The following is a 27,413-nucleotide window of genomic DNA, read 5'->3' as shown; positions in this document are numbered from 1 at the left end:
TCTTTTGGAACACCATGCCGTCGAAAATACCATCCAGAGCCAGTGCTCAGAATGATTCGTTTAGAGCTTGTCCTCTTAATCATTAGGCTTTGCTGTCTCTTCAGTGTTGTGTGGGCTTCCTATAACCTGTTGTCTCAGCTCTGCTGCATGTGACATAATCTGAGAATAAGTTGGTCTAGGGGCAGAAGGGAGCTAGAACCTGGAGGATTTTAGGAGGCCACAGATCAGAGAGGCTGGGTGGCCTGGATTCAAATTTCACAGCATCGACTGAAACTGGCCTGGGCCTACTACTATCTCCGCCCACCTCCACCTCCTTTTTATTTTCTGGCAACCATTTTGCTTTAATAGGACTTGAAATTTTTAACCCACTTTTGCTTTGGGGGAAAAAAATATATTAACCATGTGCCTTGTCAAGACATCACTTTCTAAAAATTTATTGATTGAAAGTTCCGTCTCAGCACTGGGGTTCTTTCTAGGGGCACACCTGCCTTATTAATCAAGTTCTCTGGCTTTTAGTATTTCCATTTACAAATGGAAACGTTTAGCAGACAGCCTGGGAAGGAGTGGCTGTCCTCATCAGCATGACTAAAGCGCTGATGAAATACTTGCAGGTACCTGGCAGGGTACTGCAAAATCCTATGGCCTTTCAAATCTATCTTTCCTTCAAAGAAGGAGGTATGAGCAGTCAACACAGATGGTAACTGGTTGATGAGTGACAGGTAAGTACAGTGTCCTGGCTGGGGACCCTCTCTGTCCGATTTCCGATTTATATTTATTACACAAATAGTGTTGCCAGAGCAAAAGAGAATAGTTTTTTAAAGAAAGTGCTCATAACACACCTACAGTGATCTTTTCCTCATCATTTTTTGTCTTCATTTAAACGTTGGTATTTTCCTTTATGTGACTTTAGTACAATTTTAAGTTCTGCCTTTTCCTTTAACTTAACATGATAGCTTTCACTACTATACATAGTGAATTTGGTTTTGTAGTTGATCTTCTCTAATCAAGTTATTATGGCATTGATAGAGGTTCAGGAAAGCCGAGCAGCATGTGGTTGGCATGCATTAGTTTTCCAGAAAATTGAAGGGCTGACTCTAATGTGGCTCAGGCTTCTGCCACCTAACGGTTAACAGCACTGAACTTTGATAATTGGGTGCTGAGATCTATGTGTACTGTTCTGTGCTGTCCACACAGATCACTTGCATATATTAATTTTAAGGTGTTTGATGATAATATTGGTGATAAAGTGTGTCTATAAACAAAGCAGGCAGGTCACCATGTGGAGGAGATAAATATGGTGGATTCTAGAAATAGCCCCATTTCCCCCCCAAGTATTCCCTAACAGGCTGAAAAGCAATAATTGAAGTTGGGTTAAGGATTCGCGCATTGTCTTTGTCAGCTGTCGGTGCTTGATAATTTAATCAGTGTCAACCCTGGCACCTGCTCAGTGGGGTGTTAACCAGGTGAAGTTTGTCTCTGCCTTGCACAGAGCACCGATGGATGGCCTGGAATACCGGAGGCCGAGAGGAGGGCTGACAGCAAGGGTGGTTTTGGAGTCGCCTTATTAGCACAAGAATGAGATGTGAGCTGGGTGCCGTGACAGGAGGTGCTGAACAGCCAGGGGGCAGCATGGGAGCATTTTGCACCTGATGGAGGAGAAATGGAAGAAGGAGGATGAACGCAAGCTTCCCCATCTTTTCCTGAGCCCAGGATGATGGATGACTTGTCATCTTTTGTGTTTCCACTGGGGCAGCTAAATCGGAATTTCTCTACTGAGACCAGAGGTTGAAAACTGGAACTCTGTGGGCCATAAGCAGCTTGCAGAGTTGTTGTTTTTTTTTTTCCCATCTACGTGGTTTTGGCTTGTTTTTAAAATTGAAATATTATCTACATATAATAAAATTCACACATTTTAAGTGTAGATTTGATGAATTTTGGTCATGGGATGCAATTAGGTAACCACCACAATACATCTGGACAGAGACCAGCTCTCTCTCTAAAAAGTCTCCTTCAGGCCCTTTGCACTCCCTCAATCCCTGTCCCAAGCCGACTCTGATCTGATCTCTGCTGTTAGTTTTGCCTTTTCTAGAATTTCACATAAATGGAATTATACAGCACATGATCATTTGTGTAAGACTTCTTTCAGGCAACATAGAGATCTTGAAATTCATCCACGTTGTTGTGTGTATTAGTATTTCATTCCTTTTAATGGCCAAGTAATATTCCATAGTAGAAATACGCTCCAGTTTGTTTCTCACTCACCAGTTTATGAACCTGCAGGGTGCTTCCAGTTCGGAGCTGTTATAAATAATGGTGCCTTGAACCTTTGTGCACACATCGTTTTTGAGGTTTTCATTTTTGTTGAGTAAATATCTAGGAGTAGGACTGCCAGTTCATAAGGTATGTATATATTTTAATTTCATAAATTAAAATGGATTTTAATTGGGATCTGCCAGACTGGTTCCAAAGTGGCTGAACCTTTTTGCATTCCCATGGCAATGTATGGGAGTTCCAGTTGCTCTGCAGAGTTACTCTTAAAACTTTCAAAATAGCTGCCCGCAATTAAAACTCAAAACCTTTTAGAGGAGCACATGGTCTCCAGCACACTCTGGCTCCTGTTTGGCCATCTTGATCATTTACATCATCCACCTCTCTCTGGTGATTCGTGACCCCTGCTTTAGAAACTCTGAGCGGCACCCTGTCCCATGGTATGCGACAGGTATCATGGCTGAGAACATATCTGTAGAGGAGGTGAATCTGGATTCTCAGTCTTGCCATTTGTAAACTATCCCTTTGAACAAGTTACTTAACTTCTCTCTGCATGAGTTTCTTCATCTGTAAAATGCTGCACATACCTCTTTTAATGGTTTGTGGTAAAAATATAGGGCATGTCTAGCACAGGACTAAGCCCAGAGAAAATGTTCAGTAGATGGTACTTAACTTTTTTATAAATTGTTATTTATTTATTTTTTACTACACTGTGTCTTCATTGCTGTGTGAGGACTTTCTGTAGTTACAGTGAGCAGGGGCTGCTCTTCTTTGCGATATGTGGGCTTTTCATTGCAGTGGCTTCTCTTGCTGTGGACCACAGGCTCTAGGCTCACGTCTCAATAGCTGAGGCTTGAAGGATCCAGAGCTCCAGCTCAGTAGTTGCTCTGAAGCATGTGGGATCTTCCCGGACCAGGGATCGAACCTATGTCCCCTGCACTGGCAGGTGAATTCTTAATCACTAGACCATCAGGGGAGAAGGCAATGGCAACCCACTCCAGTGTTCTTGCCTGGAGAATCCCAGGAACGGGGGAGCCTGGTGGGCTGCCGTCTATGGGGTCGCACAAAGTTGGACACGACTGAAGCGACTTAGCAGCAGCAGCAGCAGCAGCAGACCATCAGGGAAGTCCCTAGATGATACTTATTAGTACCATGGTCTAGTCCAGTGATTCTCAACTGTACGTGTGTGTATCAGAGGCACCTGTGCAAAATTTTAAAAAGGATGGACACCTGGGTCCCTCCCACAGCTCTCCTCCAGAATCACGATCTCCAGGGCTGGACCTGAGCCTGTGCATTGTTTTAAAGTTCCATACATAATCAAGTTGAGTAAACCTGGTCTTCATCATTGGTTGCCTGAGAAGGCGGTAACAAGAAGCACAGCATTCTAAACTCTGTTCTACCACCAACTTGCTGTGTGATCTTGGGCAAATCACTTAACCTCTCTGCAGGAGGTTTAGCTAAGATCTACCTAGCACATTTATCCTTAAAGAATTATCAGTTTCTTCCTGGTAGATCACAGCTGCAATTGGAGACAGATGGTTTGATGGTGGTGGAGGTCTGTACCTGCCTCTGGAGTAATATATCGAAGGCAGATCTCCGACAGAAATCTGCCACACCTAAAAACATGTTTTAGCAAGCAAGCACAGAAGTGGCCATCCACCTGTTCTGTGGGCCCACCAAGCTTCTGATAGGAGGGTGCATTGACAGCTGGCAACTTGTAGGAAAAGTTCCCTCAAGTTTGATGTGAGAATATTCTAGCAAAAGGAGTTGGCTAACCTTCTAGTTGAAGTCAGGTGATAGATGCCTTTAAGTAGATGTTGTTGTTCTTTTAGTCGCTAAGTCATGTCGACTCTTTGCAACCCCATGGACTGTAGACCGCCAGGCTTCTCTGTCCGTGGGATTTCCCAGGCAAGAATACTGGAGTGGGTTGCCATTTTCTCCTCCAGGGGATCTTTCCAACCCAGGGATCATACCGATGTCTCTTGCACTGGCAGGCGGATTCTTTACCACTGAGCCGCCTGGGAAGCCCTTAAATGGATGGACCAGGACTAAGTCAGAATCCTGAGTGGAGGACTCCAATCCAGGGGAAATAGGCAACTGGGGTCACTAGAAGCAGGTGCTCTTCCCATGCAGGCTGTGTGTGCTGATGATAATGTTTCTAACCAGTCCACATAACTTCAATACCATTTCTAATGTCCTCATTAATAATTCAGAGAGGGCAATGGCAACCCACTCCAGTACTCTTGCCTGGAAAATCCCATGGATGGAGCAGCCTGGTAGGCTGCAGTCCATGGGGTCACTAAGAATCGGACACGATTGAGCGACTTCACTCTCACTTTTCACTTTCCTGCATTGGAGAAGGAAATGGCAACCCATTCTTGCCTGGAGAATCCCAGGGATGGGGGAGCCTGGTGGGCTGCCGTCTATGGGGTCGCGCAGAGTCAGACACGACTGAAGTGACTTAGCAGCAGCAGCAGCATTAATAATTATTAGTTATGCTAATTGAGAGTGACTAATTAATAAGATGAAGATAGCTGTTACACTTTAAGAGCTGCTTCTGGAATATGGTATTTCATTAGTCTCATAGCTGAACTAAACAGTGTATTCCCATTAGGCCACTTCAGTCATAAATCCACTGAGTGTGGATTAAAATCAATGCACACATATATGTCACACTATATTTATATATATGTATATATCTATGGAAGTATTTTAAAGTTGAGCTTCCCTGGTGGCTCAATGGTAAAGAATCCGCCTGCTAATGCAGATAACACTGGTTCAATCCCTGGGTCGGAAAGATCCCCCGGAGGAGGAAATGGCAACCCACTCCAGTGTTCTTGCCTGGGAGACTCCCATGGACGAAGGAACCTGGCGGGCTACAGATCGTGGAGCCACATAGAGTTGCACAGGAGTTAGTGACTAAACAACAACACATTTTAAAGTTAATTACAGATAACATGAATTCTCATGTCCCATTCAAACAGAAGATTCAACAATTCTGCAAATGATTGGTCCTAATAGGTACACTGCTTTCCAGCACAACTTGTCATTTTTAAGCCTCCTCTTTCTGGAAACCCCTCTGAATCCCCCAGGCCCTGTTAGTGCCCTTCCCTGACCTGTGTCCTCCTAGAACATAAATTGCCTCATGGCAACTTATTTCAGTCCAGGGAACATACATTAAGAATTCCAAACTTTATGAAGTATCATCCTTTTTGACTTACCTAAATTCAACAGCATTATTTCCCAAACTTCAGTGATCAGAGTAGTACATCATAATTTTTTTTGTCTTTCTGTCTAATATCTCCACTGCTATTTTTCTTTAAATTGGCACACTTCTTTTTTCAACTTAAATATATTCTTTAGCATTATCCCACAGAGTATTATCCATGAAATAATGGTTCAAGTGTATTCGTTATGCATTTTTTTCACAGGTTAAAATAAATGCATAATTAAATGTTTTAAATAAAATGTTGAGTGTTCAAAAATATTTAAAATTAAAAGTGATCCTCTTTGTGTTGACTAACATCAGCTCCTGCCCCTGCGGTGGTCTGCACACAGCACCATGGGACCCCTCACTGTGCTGTATTTGTGGGGTTCCTTCCCATCTCCCCCCTTAGACCATGAGTCCCTAGAGGGGAGGACTGGCTTTCATCTCTGTAGCACCATGTCAGTAAGCCTGGTACCTGGTGCATAATATACATTGAATAAATGAATGAATGAAATTTGATGCATGAATTTCTCTCACTATCACAAGTGAAATGCCATTAGCAAATAGAAATATTTGCTATTTTCTCTATTTTGATTTCCAGTCTCTGATAACTTAAGCACTCAGACATGGTCTCAAAACATAACAAAGCACCAAAACATGTAGAAGTAAAGTGATGCCTGTTTCTCTACCTCCTAAAACTTTTAAAAATAATTGTTTTCATGTCATTCTAAAGGTAGAACAGGGTGGGGGTGGGTTATAAAATGATTTTAAATTTACCTGACATGAGGCTCATGGAAAATAAAAAGAACTTGAAGAGAGAGTTTCCAAGTAGAAAAAAGCAAAAAGAAGCTATCAAGTTATCATCTCAGTTTCCCAGAGGAATATGTTCAAAAGCCCTGTTGCTCTTTGCTGAGTCACACCCTTGGAGATGTAGGAGGTCGGTGTGGGCCAAGACTGTACACAGGCAGCGTTCTCTTGGGACCGTGTGTGCTCTTCCGTCTCTGCCCCACTGAGGAACTGGGAACCCCTGATTCCAAACTTAAAATGCTTTATCCATTTTAATGTAGGCTATCCCCCGCCTCCCCAGTCCCAACCTACTAGTTCTGTGTCATAGTTGCCCGCTTTATTCTGTCGCACCCAAAGGCATTTATGCTCCTTGAGGGCAAGGACTGAATCTTTCTACTTTAGACTTCCTGTACCTTACTAGTTCCTTGGACAGAATGGACACTGAAGAAGTATTTGAATGAATGAATGAGTGAGTGAACAAATGAATGAATGAAGAAACAAATGATCAAAGAACAGGTGAGCGATAACGTTTTGGTTTATAATGAACTTTGCCCATGTAACTCTTTGCATTTTAATAAAGATCTGGAAGTGTTAGTTGCTCAATCATGTCTAACTCTTTATGACCCCATAGACTGTAGCCCACTAGGCTCCTCTGTCCATGGGATTTTCCAGGCAAGAATACTGGAGTGGGTTGCCATTTCCCTTCTCCAAAAGACCTGGAAGGAAACACATTTAAGAGAAAACTTTCTAATGTCTGGAAGCATGCTTGTAGATATGAGGGTTAATCTCGTTATTTTGAGTAAGTTGTTACTTCTCACCTCCTTTAAACAAAGTTTGATGATTCAACCTTAAGAAGTAATCAGTCTTAATCTCAGAAAACAAATGTTCCAAAATAAATCAGTTGACTCTAAGTTATAAATTAATCTTCCACTGATTTCAATTACATAGGAAATGTAACACATGAAATATTTTTAAGGTTTGTCTCTCCATAGGTTTCCAGAAATGAAAAGTTGGGTCTTAGAGAAATATTTATCTTAGCATAGTACCTACCTTGAACTTTCCTTCATGATATTTGCTGATATAATTTCAGACTGAAGCATTAGCATTTAATTATGTATTTTGAAAGTTCAAGATTTCTGATTTGGGGGTTGATAAATTCCTTAAACATTGGTTAGATACAGATTGAGAAGAAGAAAAGGGGCATAAGTACTTATATTAACAACATCTATTTTTCTTAAGCCCTTTAAAAATATTATTTTAAAATGTTTAAGATGAAAAAGATAAATGATCTTGTTGGTTTATTTGCACTGATTTTGCTTATCTCCCACAATTGCTGAGGTTGTTTTGTTTATAAAAAAGAAAGTGCTGCAACCTCTATCACCCAGTCTCAATTTGGGACATTGCAGACGCTCTCTATACATTAAACACACGTTTGCAAGTATGGCGCCAATTTGTTATGGACAGTTCGTTCCTACACTGTTTAGAATTTTTGGCACGCTTATCCAAGAAAAGCACAGAGCTCAAAGCAGAGGGAAAGAATGTTGATGATGCATTGTGTGCCCACCAGGCAGGCATGTCCCCTCAACCATAGCCCTGGAGTGAACGCCCATGATTGTGAAGTTGGGGAAACTTACTCCTTCAATAGCCCTTCTATTCTGCACATGACACATCCCACTGAGGTTAATGATGGTCACTCAGAAAGCAGAAGAGGCTAAAATTCTGTTTCTAATCATATTTGCTGCCTTCTGAAAAGTTTGATTAAAGTACAAAGTGTTATGCAAGATTCGTTAAGGACCATGTTACTCCACCTAACATTGTACAAAGTGCTCTGTTTGTTCAGAAACAGCTTCTTCTTTCTACTTGCCTCCAGGGAGTTTTGTTTATTGAGTATTTCATGTCTAGAGAAAAGTGTACGTTAAGGTAAATGATTATGTGTATTCAAGTGGGCACATTGAGAGAAATTCAGAAGTATGATCTCAAGATCAATATCTCCATCAGGGCTGTTTATTTTCTTCTATTTTCTATAAAATGGGGTATGTTCTTTGCTTATTTGGCTGAAGACTAGGGGCCTCCAATTAACTCCAATTAAATAGACCAAACAATCCCAGCTGATTCTGAGCACCACTCTCCATAGCTTTTCCTCCAGCCCATGAGATTTACGGATATTTTATAAGTTTTGTAGTATAGGCATTTTTCCTGAGCCTGATTTATTAGCATTTGAAGACTAACCTCAGTAAAATAGCTTCAGATATCAGTGTATACTCAGTATTGACAGAAAATAAATAGTTTGCACTATTGAAAATAAGACACCATAATAATGAAGAAGCGTGAGATTGCTGAAATGAATTTGCTCATCAGTATATTTGTTTTGGTCAAAAATAAAACTATCGGGACTTCCCTGGCAGTCCAGTGGTTAAAGAGTCTGAGCTTCCACTGCAGGAAGTACGGGTTCAATCCCTGGTCAGGGAACTAAGATCATGCATGCCACACGGCACAGCCAAAAGATAAAAAATAACATAAAAATAAAACTATTAACTGTAAACTAAGAAAGCCTCTGCACAACCTTCCTCCATTATTTCCTTGGTCAGTTTCTGTTTCCTTAGTTTTCTTAATTTGGGCTGAGTCTCCAAGAAGGAAAAATAATCATCATTGCTTTGTCTGTATGCAATCTGGAATTTGTTTAAGCAGAGGTCACAGCACCCAGAGACAGTGCTTTTTTCTGCTGAGGAATTGTATTTTCTTGAGTTTGTACTGAACCGCATGAACAAATCATTAAGTGACACAAGTGAAGGGGAAGAGAAAAGTATTCAAAAATTCTTTGACCTCTGCTACAAGGGTGGCTGACAGAAGACACTAGCTTTAATTGTTTGTTTCTCTCTTGCCAGTTTTTGTTTCAGTAAAACATTCCATGATCTTGAGGTAAAAGGTGATTGGGAAGGCAATATTTTGATTCTAATGGCTGTATCTATTTTTCTTTATTCAGAATGATCAAAAATATTTTCACAGGCATAATCAAATAGCATTTATACCCAAATCATTCTACAGTTTAGCAGAAAGAGTCATTTTAATTAATACTGCTTAGGAAATGGAATTTAAACCTAAACCTGCAGATCTTTTGCTTGTCTTTTGTTCTTTAAAAAAAAAAAAAAGAAGAATATTTGATGATATAGCCACTTCCAAAAGATAAATGAATGGGTTTAAACTGGCTTGCTGGTTTAATTTGTTTATCACTTTGTTTCCTAACAAGAAAATAAAATAGCTACCTGAAATATTTTTATCTGTATTAGTATATGTATATCTGTTTTAAACTTTTTCTTTGCCCTGCTAGCATCGATAGCAAACGCTGATTTTTGTCTACTTTCATTCTTTTTAAAATTACATTCAGGGTTGTGTATTCCCATTTTAGCATAAGATGATTCATTTGCTTTAGAAAGGAAACTTCCAGCAGCATTGTAGATACATAAGCTGATATATTTAGCAAATAATGTCAGAGAAACTTGAAAGCTGGTCTCCATCACATTGTACTGTCAGTATCTGAGTCCCGATCCTCTAAAGCAGTGTTCTAGATATTTAAAAATTGAAAATAAAAAAAGCAGAATCCTAGTAAAGACACAGATGTAGAGAACAAATGTATGGATACCCAGGGCAAAAGGTGAGGGTGGGTGGGAGGAATTGGGAAACTGGAATTGACACATATACACTATTGATGCTCTGTATAAAGTAGGTAACTGATGAGAACCTACTGTATAGCACGGGGAACTCTACTCCATGCTCCATGGTGACCTAAATGGGAAGGAAATCCAAAGAAGGGTGATATATGTATATGTAGAGCTGACTCACTTTGCTGCACAGTAGAAACTAGTACGACATTGTAAAGTAACTGTACTCCAATAAAAATTAATAATTAAAACAGAATCCTAGCTATAGCATGGTGCCCTAGATAGAGTAGTCACCCCAAATCAGTGACCATGTGGTTTATCAAGCCTCAAGATTCATCTAATATGCTGCTGACTCTTCCAACACTGAACACTGTCTCAGCACACCAGGCGTGTCTTACCCTAGTCTGATTGTTGCCTTCCTGCACAAGGAGTGTTACGCCAGTTTTTGCTTACCGTAGCAGAACACCACTAAGTTTATTGAAAACTACAGATGTAAATTCTTCGTAATGAAACCAAGACGGGAAAAAATAAGTCTACTTCAGGTTTTTTCCCCTAAGTTTAATAATTTATTGTGTTCGGTTAGAACAACACAGAACTATTGCTTAGCAACACTGGATTAGGCAGAAAATAATTTAAGCTCCCAAATGAGAAACATTTGTAATCGAATATGCTCTAACACTTGCTTTACCACATGGCTTAACACCCTTTTGCTCACACATGGTTAAACACATGTTTGAACTGGTGTTTTAACACCCGTCTCACACATCTTTACACCCTTTGTTCACATATGCTTAAACACATGCTCTGACACTCTCTGTGCTCTCACTGTTGAACACAGGCAGAGTATTGTCTTAGATCGCATTTTCTAAAGTTTCATTGGTTCAGAGCGTTCAGCCAAAGACGCGTGTCCAGTAAAGTCACAGCTCTTTCTACAAGATGACGTCTGCTGTTGTGTGCCTTCAGTCTGTCTAGAGCAGAGAATCCTCCCAGAGGTGACCATGGCTACGGCCCTTCATATCTACCACACCCCCAAGTGATGGCCTTTTCAAGTATTTCAGCCCAAGTGTGTGACATGTCACAAAAGTATTGTTTTTCACCCTGGCCTGTCTACTTGTATTTTTCCCAAACTACTACACTCTAAAGTCTTATTCAGAGCCAAATGTAGAATTGAGCTGTTGGTTTTTTTTTCCTCGTACATCTTACTTGGCAATTTCAGCAAAGCTGAAAATATATGTACAGAAGTGTGGTATTTGTGTTACAGAAATCTGAATAGAATATAATTGGGAAGTGTGGCCGCACCTTGCTCACATGAGTCTGATTTCTGGAATCCTCTCTCTTCTTTTTGTTTCTGTGTCATCTGCCATCCTCTTAGGCAAAGTGACTGCCTCCTCTTCACTTTGACCTGCTAGATGATGCCATTGGTGGATTCACAAAAGGTTGGCTCTTCTCCTAAGGGAATAGGATTCTGTGCATGACAGTGGTTTAGTGTGTGGGTTTCTGAGCCAGACTGCTAGAGTTCGAATCAGCTTGTTTCCACATCTGAAAAATGGGAATAACAATACCTACTTTACTGAGTTGTTGTATGGATTAAATGATACAGTGTTTATAAATCACTCAGTGTCTAGCATGTAGTAAGTGCCCCAAAATTACTATTATTCTTAATTCAAGTAAAATAAGTGACAATAACCTAAGTCTAAACAGTGTTCTGAGCTTCCCTGGTGGCTCAGTAGTAAAGAATCCACCTGCCAATGCAGGAGAAGCGGGTTCAATTCCAGAGTCGGGAAGATCCCCTGGAGAAGAAGGAAATGACAAGCCACCACAGTATTCTTGCCTGGAAATTCCATGGACACAGGAGCTTGGCGGGCTATAGTCCATGGGGTTGCAAAAAGTCTGACACAACTTAGCAACTAAACAGTAACAGCAACAACAAGCCATGCCTATAGGTTATAAACTCTGTTCTATCCATATCTTTCCACATCCCTATTGAGATGGATGTAAGCACATCCCCATTCCACAGAGAGGCAAACTAAGAACAAATACCTTAAGAACTCTGCCAGAAATTGCATAGCCAGCGAGTAGTGAGCTTGGCTGTTCACTGCTAGTCCCTTGACATCTAAAGGCAGTGTTTTCCCTACAGTGTTACAAAACCAAATCCTGTTAGATGTACACAGAATTACCAGAAATATCTCTTCCCATCCCAGAGCTTACAGAGGAGGAAAGATACCGACAAATGAAAAATAACTTCCATTTATTGAGAAATAGTTACAAGTCAGCCTATACTAGGCACTTTTTAGTAAATTGTCTCTCTTCATCTTTAGCGCAACCAATATGACAGCTGAGGAAACTAAGGTCTAAGAAGTATAATGAACATACTCAGAGTCAAGAACTAATAAGTAACAGAACTAGAATTTGAACACAAGCCTAATTCCAAATAAAACCAATACTTTTTAGTCATTACTCATATTGGCTTTCAACCAACAACAATAAATGAGTTCACAGACAAATTACAGCTAAAGTATAAGTCAATTTTGAATGAAGTATGTACTTCCCCTAATAATTCCTAATTATGCTGCTGTGTGATTGTTTCTTTTTTTTTTTTAACATTATAGAATGGATAAACATAGCAAGAAATAAAAGTTATGGCTGTTGTATGAAAGCATCTGTAAATTAAATCCACATTTAGTCTGTACCCCCAGTTTGATGAAATGCAGGCCTAATCTGTCTAATCTTCATGGAAATGTTCCTTTATAGGTGCATGCTAACTCGCTTTTGTTGTGTCCAACTCTTTGCGACCCTATGGACTGTAGCCTGCCAGGCTCCTCTGTCCAAGGGATTCTCCAGGCAAGAACACTGAAATAGGTTACGTTTGCTTCTCCAGGGGATTTTCCTGAGCCAGGGATCGAACCCACCTCTCTTTATGTCTTTTGCATTGGCAGGTGGGTTCTTTACCACTAGTGCAACCTGGGAAGCCCTTTTACAGGTAACCTGTGCTAACAGTTATCTGAACATAAGAATCATTTAAATTCTATGGCTTTCAGGTCTAAAGGAATTCCAATGGTGGTAAATTATTTGAAAATAAACTCTACTTCATTGACTGGATTCTTGTTGTTGTTGTTCAGTTGCTAAGTCATGTCCGACTCTTTCCATCCCCATGGACTGCAGCATGCCAGGCTTCCTTGTCCTTCACTATCTCCCAGGGTTTGCTCAAATTCATGTCCTTGAGTCAGTGATGCTGTCTAACCATCTTATTCTCTGACGCCCCCTTCTCCTTTTGCCTTCAATCTTTCCAAGCATCAGGGTCTTTTCCAGTGAGTCAGCTTTTCATATCAGGTGGCCAAAGTATTGGAGCTTCAGCTTCAGTGTCAATCCTTCCAATGACTGGATCCTAGAAGGTCAGTGTTTAGGAAATTGTATAAAGAATGCCAACCTTGAGTTTGGTGAATTGGAAGGGCAGTTTTCATAGTCACATATTAATAAACTCAAGGTATCGCTTTAAAGATAACTGAAAGATGACTGCAATCCTTGAACTAACCTTCCATGTTAAACTAGTTTGGATCCAGATGGAGAGACTAACGATCAGATCATTTAAGCACAGAATAAGACCAGCCACGAATAGTAACAGTAGGATGCCTAACTCATAGATGTGAGCAAGAATTAGTAATTACTTTGAATGGTTGGAAGATCCCAGAGGAAAATTTGGGAAACTCTTCATTCCCTGTACACAGAATTCTTAATACAAATACCTGGCAACATCAAACTACAGGTGCAGATTTGGAATATCTAAAGCCCCACTTTGGTTTCTTTGTGTTTCAACTGAATCTCATTCTATTGAGGTTCAAGATCAAATACTTGCATTTTAGTGTAACATTTGCCAAATTTCCAAACCTCTAAGCACAAAATCCTCAACCCTCCTTTCTTTGCTTGCCTGGAAATCTAGGTAGCACTGAGCCAAGAGTAGGAGTTATGAAGTGAGATTACACTTGATTAGGAACAAAAAAAGTCCTATGTCCAGAAATGCAGATGTGCACAACAGTCCTAGGGGAATGTTGGTATTTGATCTCCTCGTCTTAAAGGTTCATGTTCCCAAGGTTAAGAGATGCAGAGAGCCAACTTTTATTTGTAACTAATGCTGAAATTTCTCTGGAGATTCTAGAAGTATTACATTACAAATCACTCAGCTTTGGAAATCCTACAACTCATGAGTTAACAAATATCACTGTGTGAGAGAAAGGGGCAATAAGTGAAGGACAGCATTCATAAGCTTAATTTATACCATAGCAGCATGATCATGAATATGCTGTATGAAAGTTTTCTTCTCAGTGAGAAAAAGAAAAGAGAGCCTAGGAAGTCCATGAGTCAAGACCCCAGCTAAAAGAACCAGGAAGTAAAAGCCTCCTTGTTTAGGGGAATCTGAGTGGGGGTGGGGGAGCCACAGTCAACTTGGGCTGTAATATCCTCCTTTTTCTAATATCTAACTTCATGACCTGGATCAGGTTGCTTATTTATTGAGTAAGGCTTCCATTTGGGTGAAAGGTAAAGCTAGGTATTTACGAAATAATATCGTTCAACAAGCTTGGCACCAATGGCCATCTATGAAAGAGATAACATATAACATTTCACCACAAGAGGGGAACTTCAGTGGAACCAAATTCAGTATTAAAATCAAAAATAGTTAGAGACATCATATATCACACAGTTGCCTGGGTGTTTTTTTTTTGTTTTTTTTTAACCTGAGTAAACTATATTCCTGTTACAGGCACTTGGCATTCTCTGGTGTTAACTAATTGGACTTCCTTTTTGGCTTGACCTTTCTTATTTTAAACTAGATGGTGATCTAGTTCTTTGTATTTTCAATGACTTTAAGCCCAATGACAAAGAAAAGATGGATAAATCTGTCTTGGTTACAGGAGTAAATTATTATAGGCATAATTATACCTGTTGTTGGAGAAGGCAATGGCACCCCACTCCAGTCCTCTTGCCTGGAAAATCCCATGGACGGAGGAGCCTGGTAGGCTGCAGTCCATGGGGTCGCTAGGAGTCGGACACGACTGAGCGATTTCACTTTGACTTTTCACTTTCATGCGCTGGAGAAGGAAATGGCAACCCACTCCAGTACTCTTGCCTGGAGAATCCCAGGGACGGGGGAGCCTGGTGGGCGGCCGTCTCTGGGGTCACACAGAGTCGGACACAACTGAAGCGACTTAGCAGCAGCATACCTGTTGCACTTTTCACCGATAGAATCTACTACTGGATGTGTGTGTGTGTGTGTGTGTATTTCTCATTGTGAGGTTAATCTGCCCTTGCCGTGAAACATTTTCTTTAATAATTAAATCCACCTAAGTTATCACACTTTGAGAAGCACTTTTAGAGTGATTCTAAGGCATGACCTTAAAAAGAGAGCTAGAATTTGGAATATAGTGCATAATTTATATAACTATATGGCTTACCAAGTGGCACTAGTGGTAGAGAATCCACCTGCCAGTGCAGGAGACATAAGAAACACGGGTTCGATCCCTGAGTCAGGGAGATCCCCTGGAGGAGAGAATGGCAACCCACTCCAGTATTCTCACCTGGAGAATCCCATGGATAGAGGATCCTGGCAGACTACAGTCTCTGGGGTCACAAAGTGTCAGACATGACTAAGCAACTGAGCACATATATATACATATATAATTAATGTACAACATGTAAATGTATGATATATTTTAAGTGAACAGTATATATATAATATTTCAGAAATAAAACACCCCACACATATCACCTACCTTACACTAATAAATGAAAATTCAGGTTGTACCATTTGAACAGCTACTACTCCACTCATCCTCACTAATGATATTTTTCAGATCTTGGATTTTGATAGATGCACTGTGGAATGTAGAAATAATCATCATTTAGGTAACTGAAAAGTAGCTTGCCAAAACTGATATAATGAATGTTATTCAAGATATTCTGTCAAAATCCTTTCCAATTAGTGTTGAGGTCTTGAAGGGCCAGACTTGGCTTTTTATTAATATGTTCAGTTTATTAATGTATTTTTGATATATGCATAGCGTGACTATCTAAAACATCTCATGATATTGCGTAATTATGGTGCTTTTAATTTGTTATACCCAAGTTTATTCTCCAGTCTTATTTAAAATTCAAAATTACTTCATAGTTTCATAACTAATAACTCATTAGGAAGCCGTGCCAGGTACTTAAGGTTACCTCTAAGGCAATGCATATTTAACAATAAACTAGAGAAGTTCTTGACTACTTGACTGTCGTTGACCAGTTTAAATATTTAAAGTTATCATCTGACCCTTTGTCTAACCACTTTTAGAAAATGAAACAGTTTGTGTATAAAACATAGAAAAGGGAAGTCCTTTCACATAGACTTTTCTAAAATGAAGAAAACTAGCTCTCCATAATCAAAAACTTAGATAATACTTACATATGTGTGTGTGTATATATAGATATAGATATGATACCATGCTGACCATGTATTATTTTTAGAGATTAAAGGACCCATTTTTTCTTTTTCTTTTTTCTTGCTATTTTTTGACAAGACGTAGAAATTTAAGCATGTCATTCTACTGTGATCAAATTCAGATTCGTTGTCAGTCACCTTAATAATTTTACATTCCTATCTGTCTTTCTGTTATATCTTAAAAAGGACAGCTTTTGACTTGTTTCTGTTCCCCTCCAAATGATGAGAAATTGAGCATAGTGAAAAATTATAACGGTTCAACTCCTTGCTTATTGAGGTGTGTCCTACCTACATTATTTAGACCTTGTCTCAAAATCTAATAAGTAGCTGAATGATAATTAAAAATAATCCAGCATAATGCTGTGCTTATAGTGGTGTGATTTAACTAATTCAATAGCTGTGTGATAAAAATCATTCTAGGTTCAGTAGGGACCCAAACCTGGGTGAGGTGGAAGATACGTCATATAAGTCAATGAGATAATTAAGGTCTCTTTTCTGATGCTGTCTTGTTTAGCATTCTTAGATTCAGGAGGACAGAACTTGTATCTAATTTAAATGAAAAGAGATTTGTTAGAGTGTGTAGAGTCCTTGGGGAAAATGGTAAAGTTCTTTTGAATGCTACAGACCAGCAGAAGAGACCAATCAGACTCTGCTGGGACTGCTCACTGCTGCAGTCTTATACCGAGTGGCACCCAGGATACAGGAACCTGATTCCATAGTCCCTTCCAGAACTTTCCCAGAAGAGCCAAATGCAAGCCCCTCCCCTACACATACACACTCTTAGAGAAGTGCCTGTTACCTCCCATGCAAGTTCCTCATTGCTCACATCCCATTGCCAAGTCTTGCACAAGCATCTGCCTTGCAGAACCTAGGCAATGTCTGAAAACTGGTTGCAAGAGAATCTCGAAAATGTAGTTCTTAGGTTTCTAGCCTGCACAGTCAAAGAAAGCTGTTAGAAGGGATCCGAAAGTGTATGGAATGATCCAGTGCTCAGTACCCTGCAGGCATGTTCTGAAATAGTAATTCTCCAGTTGTGTTCCAAGGAATCCTAAAATTTTGTTTATGCACCTGAAGGTTGCCAAGGAGGAAGAGAAGACCAGACAGGCAGGACTCTTATCTGGAGCAGCTCCACAGTAATCTGGTCATCTGTTGGGGATGTCTATAGTCCTTTGAAAAAAGTTTTCTCTGAAAAAATAAGGTTTTCTTTTCCCCCCAAGTTTTGAAACTACTGCTGCCCCCAAATACAGGCAGACCTCAGAGATAATGTAGGTTTGGTTCTAGACCACAACAATAAAGAGACTCACATGAATTTTTTGGTTTCTCAATGCATATAAAAATTGCATTTACACTATTTTGTAGTCTCTTCAGTGCGCATGTACATACTTAATTTAAAAATCCTTTATTGCTTCAACTTGCTAACCATCATCTGAGCCTTCAGCAAGTCATAACAGTAACCGCAAAGATCACTAATCACAGTTCTCCTTAGCAAATATAAAAATAATGAAAAAGCTTGAAATATCACAGGAATTGCCAAAATGGGACACAGACATGAACGAAGTGAGTAAATGCTCTTGGAAAATGGTACCAGTAGACTTTTTTGCCACAAATATTCAAATTGTTAAAAAAGACAATATCTGAGAAGCCCCCAAATGAGGCCTACCTGTGTGCCTCTGTCTCCTGTCTACTGCTTTAACTGTTAGGCATGGCGTCACAAAGGTAGTCTAGCATTTCTTTCCATCACAGTTCTATTTAACAGACCATCCACACTTTCTTAGACAGTGAAAGTGAAAGTCGCTCAGTTGTGTCCAGCTCTTTGTGACCCCATGATCTATACAGTCCATGGAATTCTCCAGGCCAGAATACTGGAGTGGGTAGCCTTTCCCTTCTCCAGGGGATCTTCCCAACCCAGGATCGAACCCAGGTCTCCCGCACTGCAGGCAGATTCTTTACCAGCTGAGTCACCAGGGAAGCCCTTCTTAGACAATATTTGAAAATAATTACAAATTATACTCTTCTCTCCTGTGTCTCATTAGGAGAAGGGCTGCTCACAGGCCCATTCATATTAGGGTTTTTAATGTGAAGTCACCACCGCCTGAGAACATCTCAGAACACCTCAGCGGTGGAGGGCTGTTAAGTCCGCATAGTCGTAGGGATGAAGAGACTGGACACTTTTAATTACTCCTCAGCTACTTTGTCTCATTTGACTTCAAAAACAAAATTAGCAGTAACAGAAGACAGTGGTTCCATGGGTTAAATTAATCTATGTGTGCTAATTAAAGAACCGTAGAGCCTCTGCCATTCCTGCCTGTTTTAGTCAGTAGAGAGCTCTTAGTCAGTCTTACCAACTTTGGTCTCTGTACTTTCAATCTTTTGTCATTCGAATTGAAGGGAGACAATCTGGTTTAAATGGAAGAGAGACAGAGCTATTCACATATATTGGCCTTCATGAAGGGATGTTTTAAGTCATCTTTTTCTTTTTTTTAACAGTACATTCTTGTTGGTTATCTCTTTTAAATACAGCAGTGCGTGCATGTCAGTCCCAAACTTGGAAGCATTTCTCCCTCCTCTTTCCCTCCAGGCCATCCCCCCACCATACAACTGATACATTTGGCTTTTTTTCACTCTGAACTGTAATTGTTGCCCTTACAACTGATAAGCCTTAAAGAAACGTTGACTTTTGATACCAAGCCACTACTTCTCCATCATTCATGGGTTTGCAGAATAGCCTAACTTCACCTCTGCCTTCATGCAGCATCCGTACCCAAACCCTCTCTGCTGCCCTAGAAGCATAGACCAGCCGCCTAGCATTTCTTTAAAGCATCAGAAATTTTTATCTTGTACCCAAGGCACTGTTGGCTCTGTTGTTCCCACTTGCCTAAAATAGACTTCAGGAGATTTTGGTTTTGTTATCTTTTCCTATAGTTTTCTTATATTTAAAAAATGGTGAGTTTATTGAAATACTTGTAATGCAAAAACAGAGAAGAACCTATATATTTTTAAAATATTAATTTTTAAATATTAATTTCATATTTATTGTTGCATATCCTGACACTTGCAAAAGGTATAGAGGTCATATAAAATAAAACTCATTCTCTACTGTACCATTGCTAACACTTGAGAATGGATTCTCCCTGCCTTTTTCTGTGCATATTTTTGGTGGTGATGTTTAGTCACTCAGTTGTGTCCAACTCTGCGACCCAGTGAACTATAGCCCACCAGGCTCCTCTGTCCATGGGATTTTCCCAGGCAGGAATACTGGAGTGGGTGTTGCCATTTCCTTCTCCAGGGAATCTTCCCAACCCAGGGATGGAACCTGCATATCTTGCATTAGCAGGCAGGTTCTTTACACTGAGCCACCTGGGAAGCCCATACATATTTTACCTACAAACAATTGCATATATTATTGGCAATTTAAGTTTTTAAAACCCATCTGTGGTTTACTCTTACTCCAAATAAAAAATGTTGTCATCCTCATTTGGTAGATGCTGATTTTAACATAAAGAATATAAAATCTGCCAGAATTATTTGCCTCAGATTTAGCTTATAAAAGTGTGTTTGGGTCACATTTTTGCCTTTTCATTTTTTTTACTGCCAGCCGTAAAACATCAGATCAGAATTAGCTGCTGTAGTACTGGCTGCACTTTATTAAGTGTATGATGGAATTTTTCTACTCTGTTCCCAGAGAAGTTTATTTAGGTAAAAGGTTGATAACATTCTTTGCCCCAAAGAAAGTTTTTTTTTCTTTCTTGCCCATGAAGACAGTTCTTTCTTCAAGAGGTAAACATGAAGAGGCATTCTCTCTCATCTAAACAGATCTATCCTTCCACTGGGTTTATAAAATACGTAATCTCACATACAAATTAAAATAGTTCTGTAGTGTGTGTATAGGGTATGTGTCTTACTGTGGGTTTGCCGACATACAAAAGAATCTAGAAACATTTGTATTTTTTGAAAGACTGGGCCTCTGCCATACTCTGATATACAAAATCCATAGTTTATGCTTAGGTGTATTTAAATAAGTTGAGTAACGGTCTAGGTAAACAAGTTACATTGATTACGAGAGTGAATGTGAGCTTGAGAATATTTGTGTTAATGCCTGATTTTCTTTCAAGTAAGACCTTGTGCATTCCTTACAGAGAAAACTGTTTTCCTGAAAGTGATAAAAATGCAAACACTCATCTCTAATGTTTTATGTCATGTCAACTACCTCTTTGATAAGATTCTTTGTTTTGGTTATTTTCCTTACCAGAGATAAGATAAGATCTAAAGGATGTATTCTGCATACTGATCGAAGCATTACTTTTGCCAGAAAAATCCCTGAATATTCCAAGTAAGAATTAAAGAAAATTTTTCATGACATGGCATATTTAAAATATTTCCACTATTCAGTGGCCTAATTTTTGATGGTCGAATGCACCGATAAGTACTATTCATCATATTTATACAAAAATTATGTTGTGTGTGTGTGTGTGTATATATATATATATATATATATATGTATGTATTCATCTTGTAGCCTTTCCCACTTAGCAGTTTAATGTTTCTTACACAGTTTCTCTCATGGAAATGCAAAGAGCAATTCTGAGTTTGTGGGTAGAAGTCCAGAGCTAGCAAGTTTGTGCTGTCCCCAAGGGTGTCCCTGGTGGCTGAGATGGTAAAAAAAATCTGCTGGCAATGCAGGATACGCAGGTTCAATCCCTGGGTCAGGAAGATCCCCTGGAGGAGGGAATGAATACCCACGCCAGTATTCTTGCCTGGAGAATCCCATGGACAGAGGAGCCCGGCAGCCTATAATCCATGGGGTTGCAAAGAGTCAGACATGACTGAACGATAACACTTTCACTTTCATGGTTTCTAAACCATGAGCTTGTTGGCCCTCAAATTTCTCTAGTAAGTTTTATTTGAAATTAACCTGGAGGAGGGGAGCAGGCAGGTAGATGAGAGGATCACCCATCATTCCTGATCAGACTATATGACTCTTGAAAACACTGGACACAGATACTTACACATAGAAAGTGCTCAGTAACTATAGGCCCATGAGAATTTTTAACCTCTGACTTCAAGCTACCAATTCTCCTGCAGTTAACGTCCTTAAATTTTATTTATTTAGTGATATTGTGAAGTAAGTTTGGAAATTGCTGGTGGCTTATATAAAAGCATGGAATGACCTATCTTAGTTATGCCGTTAAGGAATACCTGAAGAGAGAGGTCAGTTCCAAGTTGAGGTTCACTCTCAGCTCATGCCATTGCCTGTTGGTTATTTTTTCCAGATCAGTAATGTAACTTACCTTGAAGAGTCTTGAGCCCTGCACCTTAGCTGTGTTTCCAGAACTTTCCTCAGCTTTGTTAGTCAGTCTGCATTGTTGTTCTTCTGTGTGTATGAAAACAGGGACCTTGGTTTTGGAATAATATTACACTGCAAATCAAATTCTGTCTCAAAAGAACTCTTCCACAATTTTCTGCATTCCTGAACAGGTTACAAAATGTCACAATTCAGTAAGGCCAATTATTAGATTTTCATTTAATGGGCAGTTTTAATGTTCTCAGAGAATCTGAATAGTAATAGCATTTTCAACTACTGCATTCCATTTAAAGACACAACCAGTTCTTCTCTGAGTGTACCTTGTTATATTTTTGGGTATCATTTAAATTCGGGCTCCCAATCTGTAGGAAAAATCAATGAGTTAATGAATAACCTCGTTTTTAAAACTTTTCAAATATTTTATCCTAATTATAAGGCATATCTGGTGACATTAATTTGATGAAATCCCAAATCATCAGATTGTGCAGAATAGCCCTTACCAAGGAGTAATTTAGAGTATTTTCAATTTAACAAATGTACTGTTTTTTAGGACCAGATCATGGCTTTGCTTACTGTGAGAAAAACTTCCTACTGTTAAGGTTTGGGGTCCATGTCACTGTAGGTCAAAGTTTGTGCTTTTTTAATCTCATGTTTGTTTACCATGTTTTATTTAACCTATTAAATGAAAAGCTTTCCTGCTATAAATAATAATCACCCCTGATTTCTAGAGAAAATTCTTCTTGGTAAATCACTCCCACATGCACTGTCCACCAGTTTGATGAGCTTCAAGGTTACTTTCGGGCCATACAGTGAGTAAACGTCCAAGCCAAGTCCAAGACCAGTGACCTTCCACACACAACTGATGTGACTTCATATCCTGTGGGGAATAAGCCAGCAAAGTGATGACTGTTTAAGTCAGTTATTCTCTGCCATATTGTTCACAACTCATAGGCTGTCCTCTGGGACAACAACAGAAAAATGCATTCTCCGTAGAGATCGAGCCTACAGTTTGTGAGAAACCCACACAGTAGACATCATCTCAGTCCTTCCTACTATCCAGATGCCTATGTTGTTCTCTGTTTTAATCCTTGTCCCTCTTTATCATCATCAATTCTGTGTCCATTCTCCAGCTGAAGATATTTCTGATATTTACTTTCACGGAAGTAGAAATCACTTATAAGCCTCGCTTGATCAATCCTCCCAGCCTCCCGGTAAGATAAGTCTAGAGTAGGGAACACAAGCTCCTCACTACTCCTTCAACATTTGAATGAGTCACTAATTAGTAACCAAACCTACATCTCCTGGTTCTCAGGCTGCTTCTCTGTTCTTGACCTAGCACCAGCCAGAAAGTGGTAGGTATTACATTATATTCAGCTGGTCAGTCAGGGCATTGTGTTGGGTCAGGGCATTGTGACTACATAGCATCTCATTGTGCTGCATGCAGATTTAATGGATTCAGACCATCAGGATGTGCTCTCCTGTTGTTGTTTTTAAATTTGGAGTGACAGATGTTGAGCATCTGTAACCTTCAGTGGAGCAAAAGGTGCATCTGAGATGAAGAGGCCTCTACAACCAAGCCCAGATTGCGAGATACACCTTCTAGTCAACTCAGGACTTAAATGTATTCTTGCATATTTCCTTTGATGGGACCAATACAGAAGCAACATGTATTTTTGGTAAAAGCTCACAGACTGTGGACTTACAAAAATCGAAGTCTTCCTGGAAATGTTCATCTTCTTAATAATTTATCTGCTAGACCTACAACAGGACTCAATATCTGTGGACTAAATGATATAAATCCAACCAAAGGTATAATCCAAAGGGGAAGAAAGGAAATAAGAATAAATGAGGGGAGAGGAGACACTGAGTAGAGAGTCACTTCCCCTCCTAAAGAAGCTGCACCTCATGCAACACTTGGCCTGTAAAGAAAATCTGGCATCAGGACAGACTTGCCCCACCCCAGATTTCCACTCATATTTCACTTCCACCCCTCCGCCACCCCAAACATGAACCAGTTTGCTTCTGCTGCTAATGGAGGCTGGTGTTGGGTCAGGGCATTGTGACTGCATAGCATCTCATTGTGCTGCATGCAGATTTAATGGATTCAGACCATCAGGATGTGCTCTCCTGTTGTTGTTTTTAAATTTGGAGTGACAGATGTTGAGCACCTGTAAACTTCAGTGGAGCAAAAGGTGCATCTGAGATGAAGAGGCCTCTACAACCAGGCCCAGATTGCGAGATACATCTTCTAGTCAACTCAGGAATTCCATTGAATGCCTATCTCCTGTTCCTGATATAGGACCCATGTCCTACCTCCAGGAGCCTCTTTCCATGTTTCCCTGTCTACCTGACTTCACCTGGAATGGCCCCCACTGCCCATCCCATTCTGAACCTCTGGATTTGGAGGCTGGTCTCCTGGTCCACATGGATGACCCCTTCCTCTCCAGCCCCTTTTTCTCCCTGACTACTGTGCGGCACTGGCCAGCCCAGGAGAGCACTAGTACTCACTCACTACTTAAGCCTCTTAGGAATCCAGAAACCAGGACTTCCCTTCTCAGCCTCAGAACTGGAGAACCTTGTGTATGATTTCTTCATCATCATTATTGTCATGATTGCTGTTGTCATCTTAATTGCCGTTTATTTGAAGAGCACCGAAATGCTAAGTGCTGTATAATCATTATCTCATTTCATTTCACCCTCAGAGCAAACCTGTAAGGGAGGCATTATTATTTTCTTTTACAGATGAGGAAACTGAGGCTTAGCAAAGTTCAGTCACTTGCTCAAAGTCACACAACTATCAAGTCTCAGCCAGGATTGCAGCCAGTCACGTCCATCAGCCTTAAGAGCTCAGCTCTCCTTGTCTGAAACCTGATACCAGCTGGGTTCTCATCCTGCAGTCAGCCTCCAAGGAACCTAAGTAACTACATGTGGTCAAAGTGAAACGTCTGTTTATAGATCAGACTATGCTTCTGTTAATATGTTTCATTTAGAGTATTAGTGATGTTTTCAGCTATAAGCTAAGAGTCAGAGTTTTAAGAAAATATCTAAGCCTATTTACCAGCTCCTTTCACCTTAAATGGGGGGTGGGGGAAAATACTACAGTAGCCCTGAACGAAGTTGGCATATGAAGTGATCTCCCAAGAGGTTGCTACCATAAGATCAGGGGCAAAAATGGCAGAAGTCTTTGGCGCTCTCCATGTCCCTTGGTGCTCAACTCTTTCGCTACATTCCTCCCACCCCAGCACTTTTGGTCACTTCTGATGGTCTGATTCTCCTCACTGTGACCCCGTCTGGTTCAGTCTGTCCCATAAATGTGATCCCCAGTGAAAACGGCCCATGAGAGACAGTCTCCTGGAAGAGCAGTTTGAAAAAGGGAAATCACACAAGACTTCATCTTGGGACATGACCAAGTTTTATAGGAGTAGAAATGGAAACTGTTACTATTGTGATTTTTTTTTTTTTGGTCACACTGGGTGGCATGTGGACTCCCAGATCCCCAACCAGGGATCAAACCTATGCCCCCTGCATTGGGAACACGGAGTTTTAACCACTAGACCACTAGTGACAGTTAATATTATTACTATTAATAATAACAATAGTTATTATTATTACTCTGGACTTTTACCTCTGCTTCCGGCAGCCCGCTGTTCTTCATGCTGTGTTGGATCTCTGACCAAATTCCTCGTCATTCTGTGTCTTTCCCCTGCTTCAGTTGTCTTCGTAGTACATATCACTCCCTGGAATTGCATTATATACTTCTTGGTTTATTAGCATCTCTTTACATCTATAGAAAGTCAGCTCCATGAGAGCAGGAACTTTGCTTTGCTTGCCCAGCATCTGCAAGAGAGTTTGGCACATAGTAGCTGCTGAATAAATATTTATCAAATGAAAAGATCAGCCACTTTTCATGCCTCTTCTAAGCAGGGCAGCTTTTACTTTTTAGCCCAGGTTTTGTCCAAAAGAACAAATTTAAGTAGCCATCAAACTTGTGATTTTACTGTAATTATTGCTTGAGAGGAGGTGAATTTTTTTTCTTTAAAAGGCCAATTTCAACTTTACATACAGAAAACAGTTAAGTAAATACTAGCTTAGATGGTGCTCAGGTGCAGTAAAGTCAGGAAAATGGTATCTGAGTGACTGGCAAACACTGAGATTAGAAAACACTGATCTAACAAAAATTCACCATTATATTAGTGGATATCCTTCATATGAGTAAAAAATTGTATTGATCTACACAATTCATTTGAGCCAACTTTTTCAGCCTCACATGATGTGCAGTGTGTACATGGTTCTCTTAGAATTATCTTTGATGTTGGGAATTATAAGTAATGTGCATAAAATTAAATCCAAAACACATCCACATTTGAGTCTAAATGTTTATTCTTTTAAGATGTGCCCATGACTTTAAAGTTTTAAAGACGTACCTGTGATTTTAAAGTATTAAACCCCAGACATGTATTTTTTTTAATAAATTTTTTTTTTAACCTTTTGGGTTCAATGATACCAGGTAGTTTAGCATGTAATGATGGGGTAGGATCAAGAATATTCAAGAACAAATTGTACCATATTATTAGTTCTCCCTAATCTTACAAAAATGAACAACTGCAAATTACTGAATTTTTAATATCTCTTGAAAGTGAAAAGTTAAAGTCATCCGGTCCTGTCTGACTCTTTGCAACCCCATGGACTATACAGTTCATGGAATTCTCCAGGTGCCAGAATACTGGAGTGGGTAGCCTTTCCCTTCTCCAGGGGATCTTCCCAACCCAGGGATCAAACCTAGGTCTCCCACATTGCAGGTAGATTCTTTACCAGCTGAGCCACAATATCTCTTGAATCTCCCAACAAAAAGAAGGAAGATATATACTAATGGCTAATTTAAATGCTAAAAAGGCAGGGAGGGCTTGGCAAATAATCCCTAGTAAACCAAATTAGCCTATCATTATGATTCTTTTTTAAAACACAGCATTTTATGTAAAATGTTTTCCATATGTTTCCGTGGTGCCACATTTCAGGAAGCTTCTGTGTGAAAATCTTTGCAAATGAAATTATAAAATTAGGACTAGTGGATGGGGCAGATGATTGGACAGGGGGACATAAATAGTGGGGCTGAAACCGTCTGTTAATAAAAAATATTGGTTTCCATATTTTAAGAAAAAATATCTCATGCTCTCTGTCTAGACCCGTAGACCTGTAGTCAGTGAGTCTGTGCACTTCTGTTTCCCTGCCAGATACTTGTTCCTGGCTGGAAGACACTTTGTGATATTTGTTTGATGACACACACCTGCTGGGTAGATGAAAAGCTCCTGCTCCTGAGGATGACCTACTTCAAGGGCACAGTAAGCTTCTGAGAACTTTGGCAGGTTGTCCTTAAATCATTTGGTATCCTTGATATCACCTGTTGAACATATCTAAGACAAATGCGTTTGCAGGCTTGTTGGAGGCAGAGTCGCTAACCCCAGGGAAGAGATTTCAGAGTAATAATGGCTTTGTGAGTGTCCTGAGACAGGGAAGACACACTGCTTGACCCAACCCACCTCTAGCATGTGAAGTGCTGCTCTCGGCACTCAGGATGGGAATTGGCCCAGGCACCTGCCTCCGTGGAGTGGACCATCTGGAAGCGGGGATCTTAGAGGAATCATGTAAGTGTGGTCTGAGGTACGGAGATGGGCCAGATGGGAGAATGCGGGAGAATGAGGGTCCAAGGTGAGGGAAAGG

At 40.1% G+C, this 27,413-nt stretch overlaps 1 protein-coding gene and 1 long non-coding RNA gene across 9 annotated transcripts in view; one reads left to right on the top strand and one right to left on the bottom strand.

The window, feature by feature from the left end:
• VTI1A (vesicle transport through interaction with t-SNAREs 1A) overlaps positions 1 to 27,413 on the top strand; it is a 375,769-nt gene that overhangs the window by 237,931 nt on the left and 110,425 nt on the right. The window contains exon 8 of one of the 7 annotated variants that reach the window (XR_014068505.1): positions 26,927 to 27,034. The exons of 4 other annotated variants lie outside the window; for them this stretch is intronic. Coding sequence is in view for 1 of the 3 variants with exons in the window: in XM_081540104.1 (XP_081396230.1) it covers positions 24,438 to 24,441 (4 nt within the window). In the remaining 2 variants the exon portion in view is untranslated. Of the gene's footprint in view, positions 1 to 24,437; positions 26,056 to 26,926; positions 27,035 to 27,413 lie in introns of those variants that run through there. 2 more of the 7 variants (XR_014068517.1, XM_081540104.1) reach the window with 2 other exon arrangements.
• LOC145525943 (uncharacterized) lies at positions 9,713 to 23,709 on the bottom strand. Of its 2 annotated transcripts, XR_014068521.1 has the most exons (7): positions 22,992 to 23,084; positions 22,411 to 22,572; positions 21,682 to 21,764; positions 15,687 to 15,789; positions 11,221 to 11,460; positions 10,006 to 10,045; positions 9,713 to 9,824 (listed from the first exon to the last, which is right to left on the bottom strand). It is a non-coding gene; the product is annotated as an uncharacterized LOC145525943 (long non-coding RNA). The 2 variants fall into 2 exon arrangements; XR_014068522.1 differs by lacking the exons at positions 9,713 to 9,824; positions 10,006 to 10,045; positions 11,221 to 11,460; ... (1 more) ...; positions 21,682 to 21,764; positions 22,992 to 23,084 and adding an exon at positions 23,399 to 23,709 and having other exon boundaries at positions 22,319 to 22,572.

This window comes from Giraffa tippelskirchi, chromosome 2 (genome assembly GCF_054371585.1).
Source record: "Giraffa tippelskirchi isolate mGirTip1 chromosome 2, T2T-mGirTip1v1.2.pri, whole genome shotgun sequence".
NCBI lineage: Eukaryota > Metazoa > Chordata > Mammalia > Artiodactyla > Giraffidae > Giraffa > Giraffa tippelskirchi.
The sequence above is the reverse complement of the archived record's forward strand: the minus strand, read 5'-3'. Positions and strand labels throughout refer to the sequence as shown.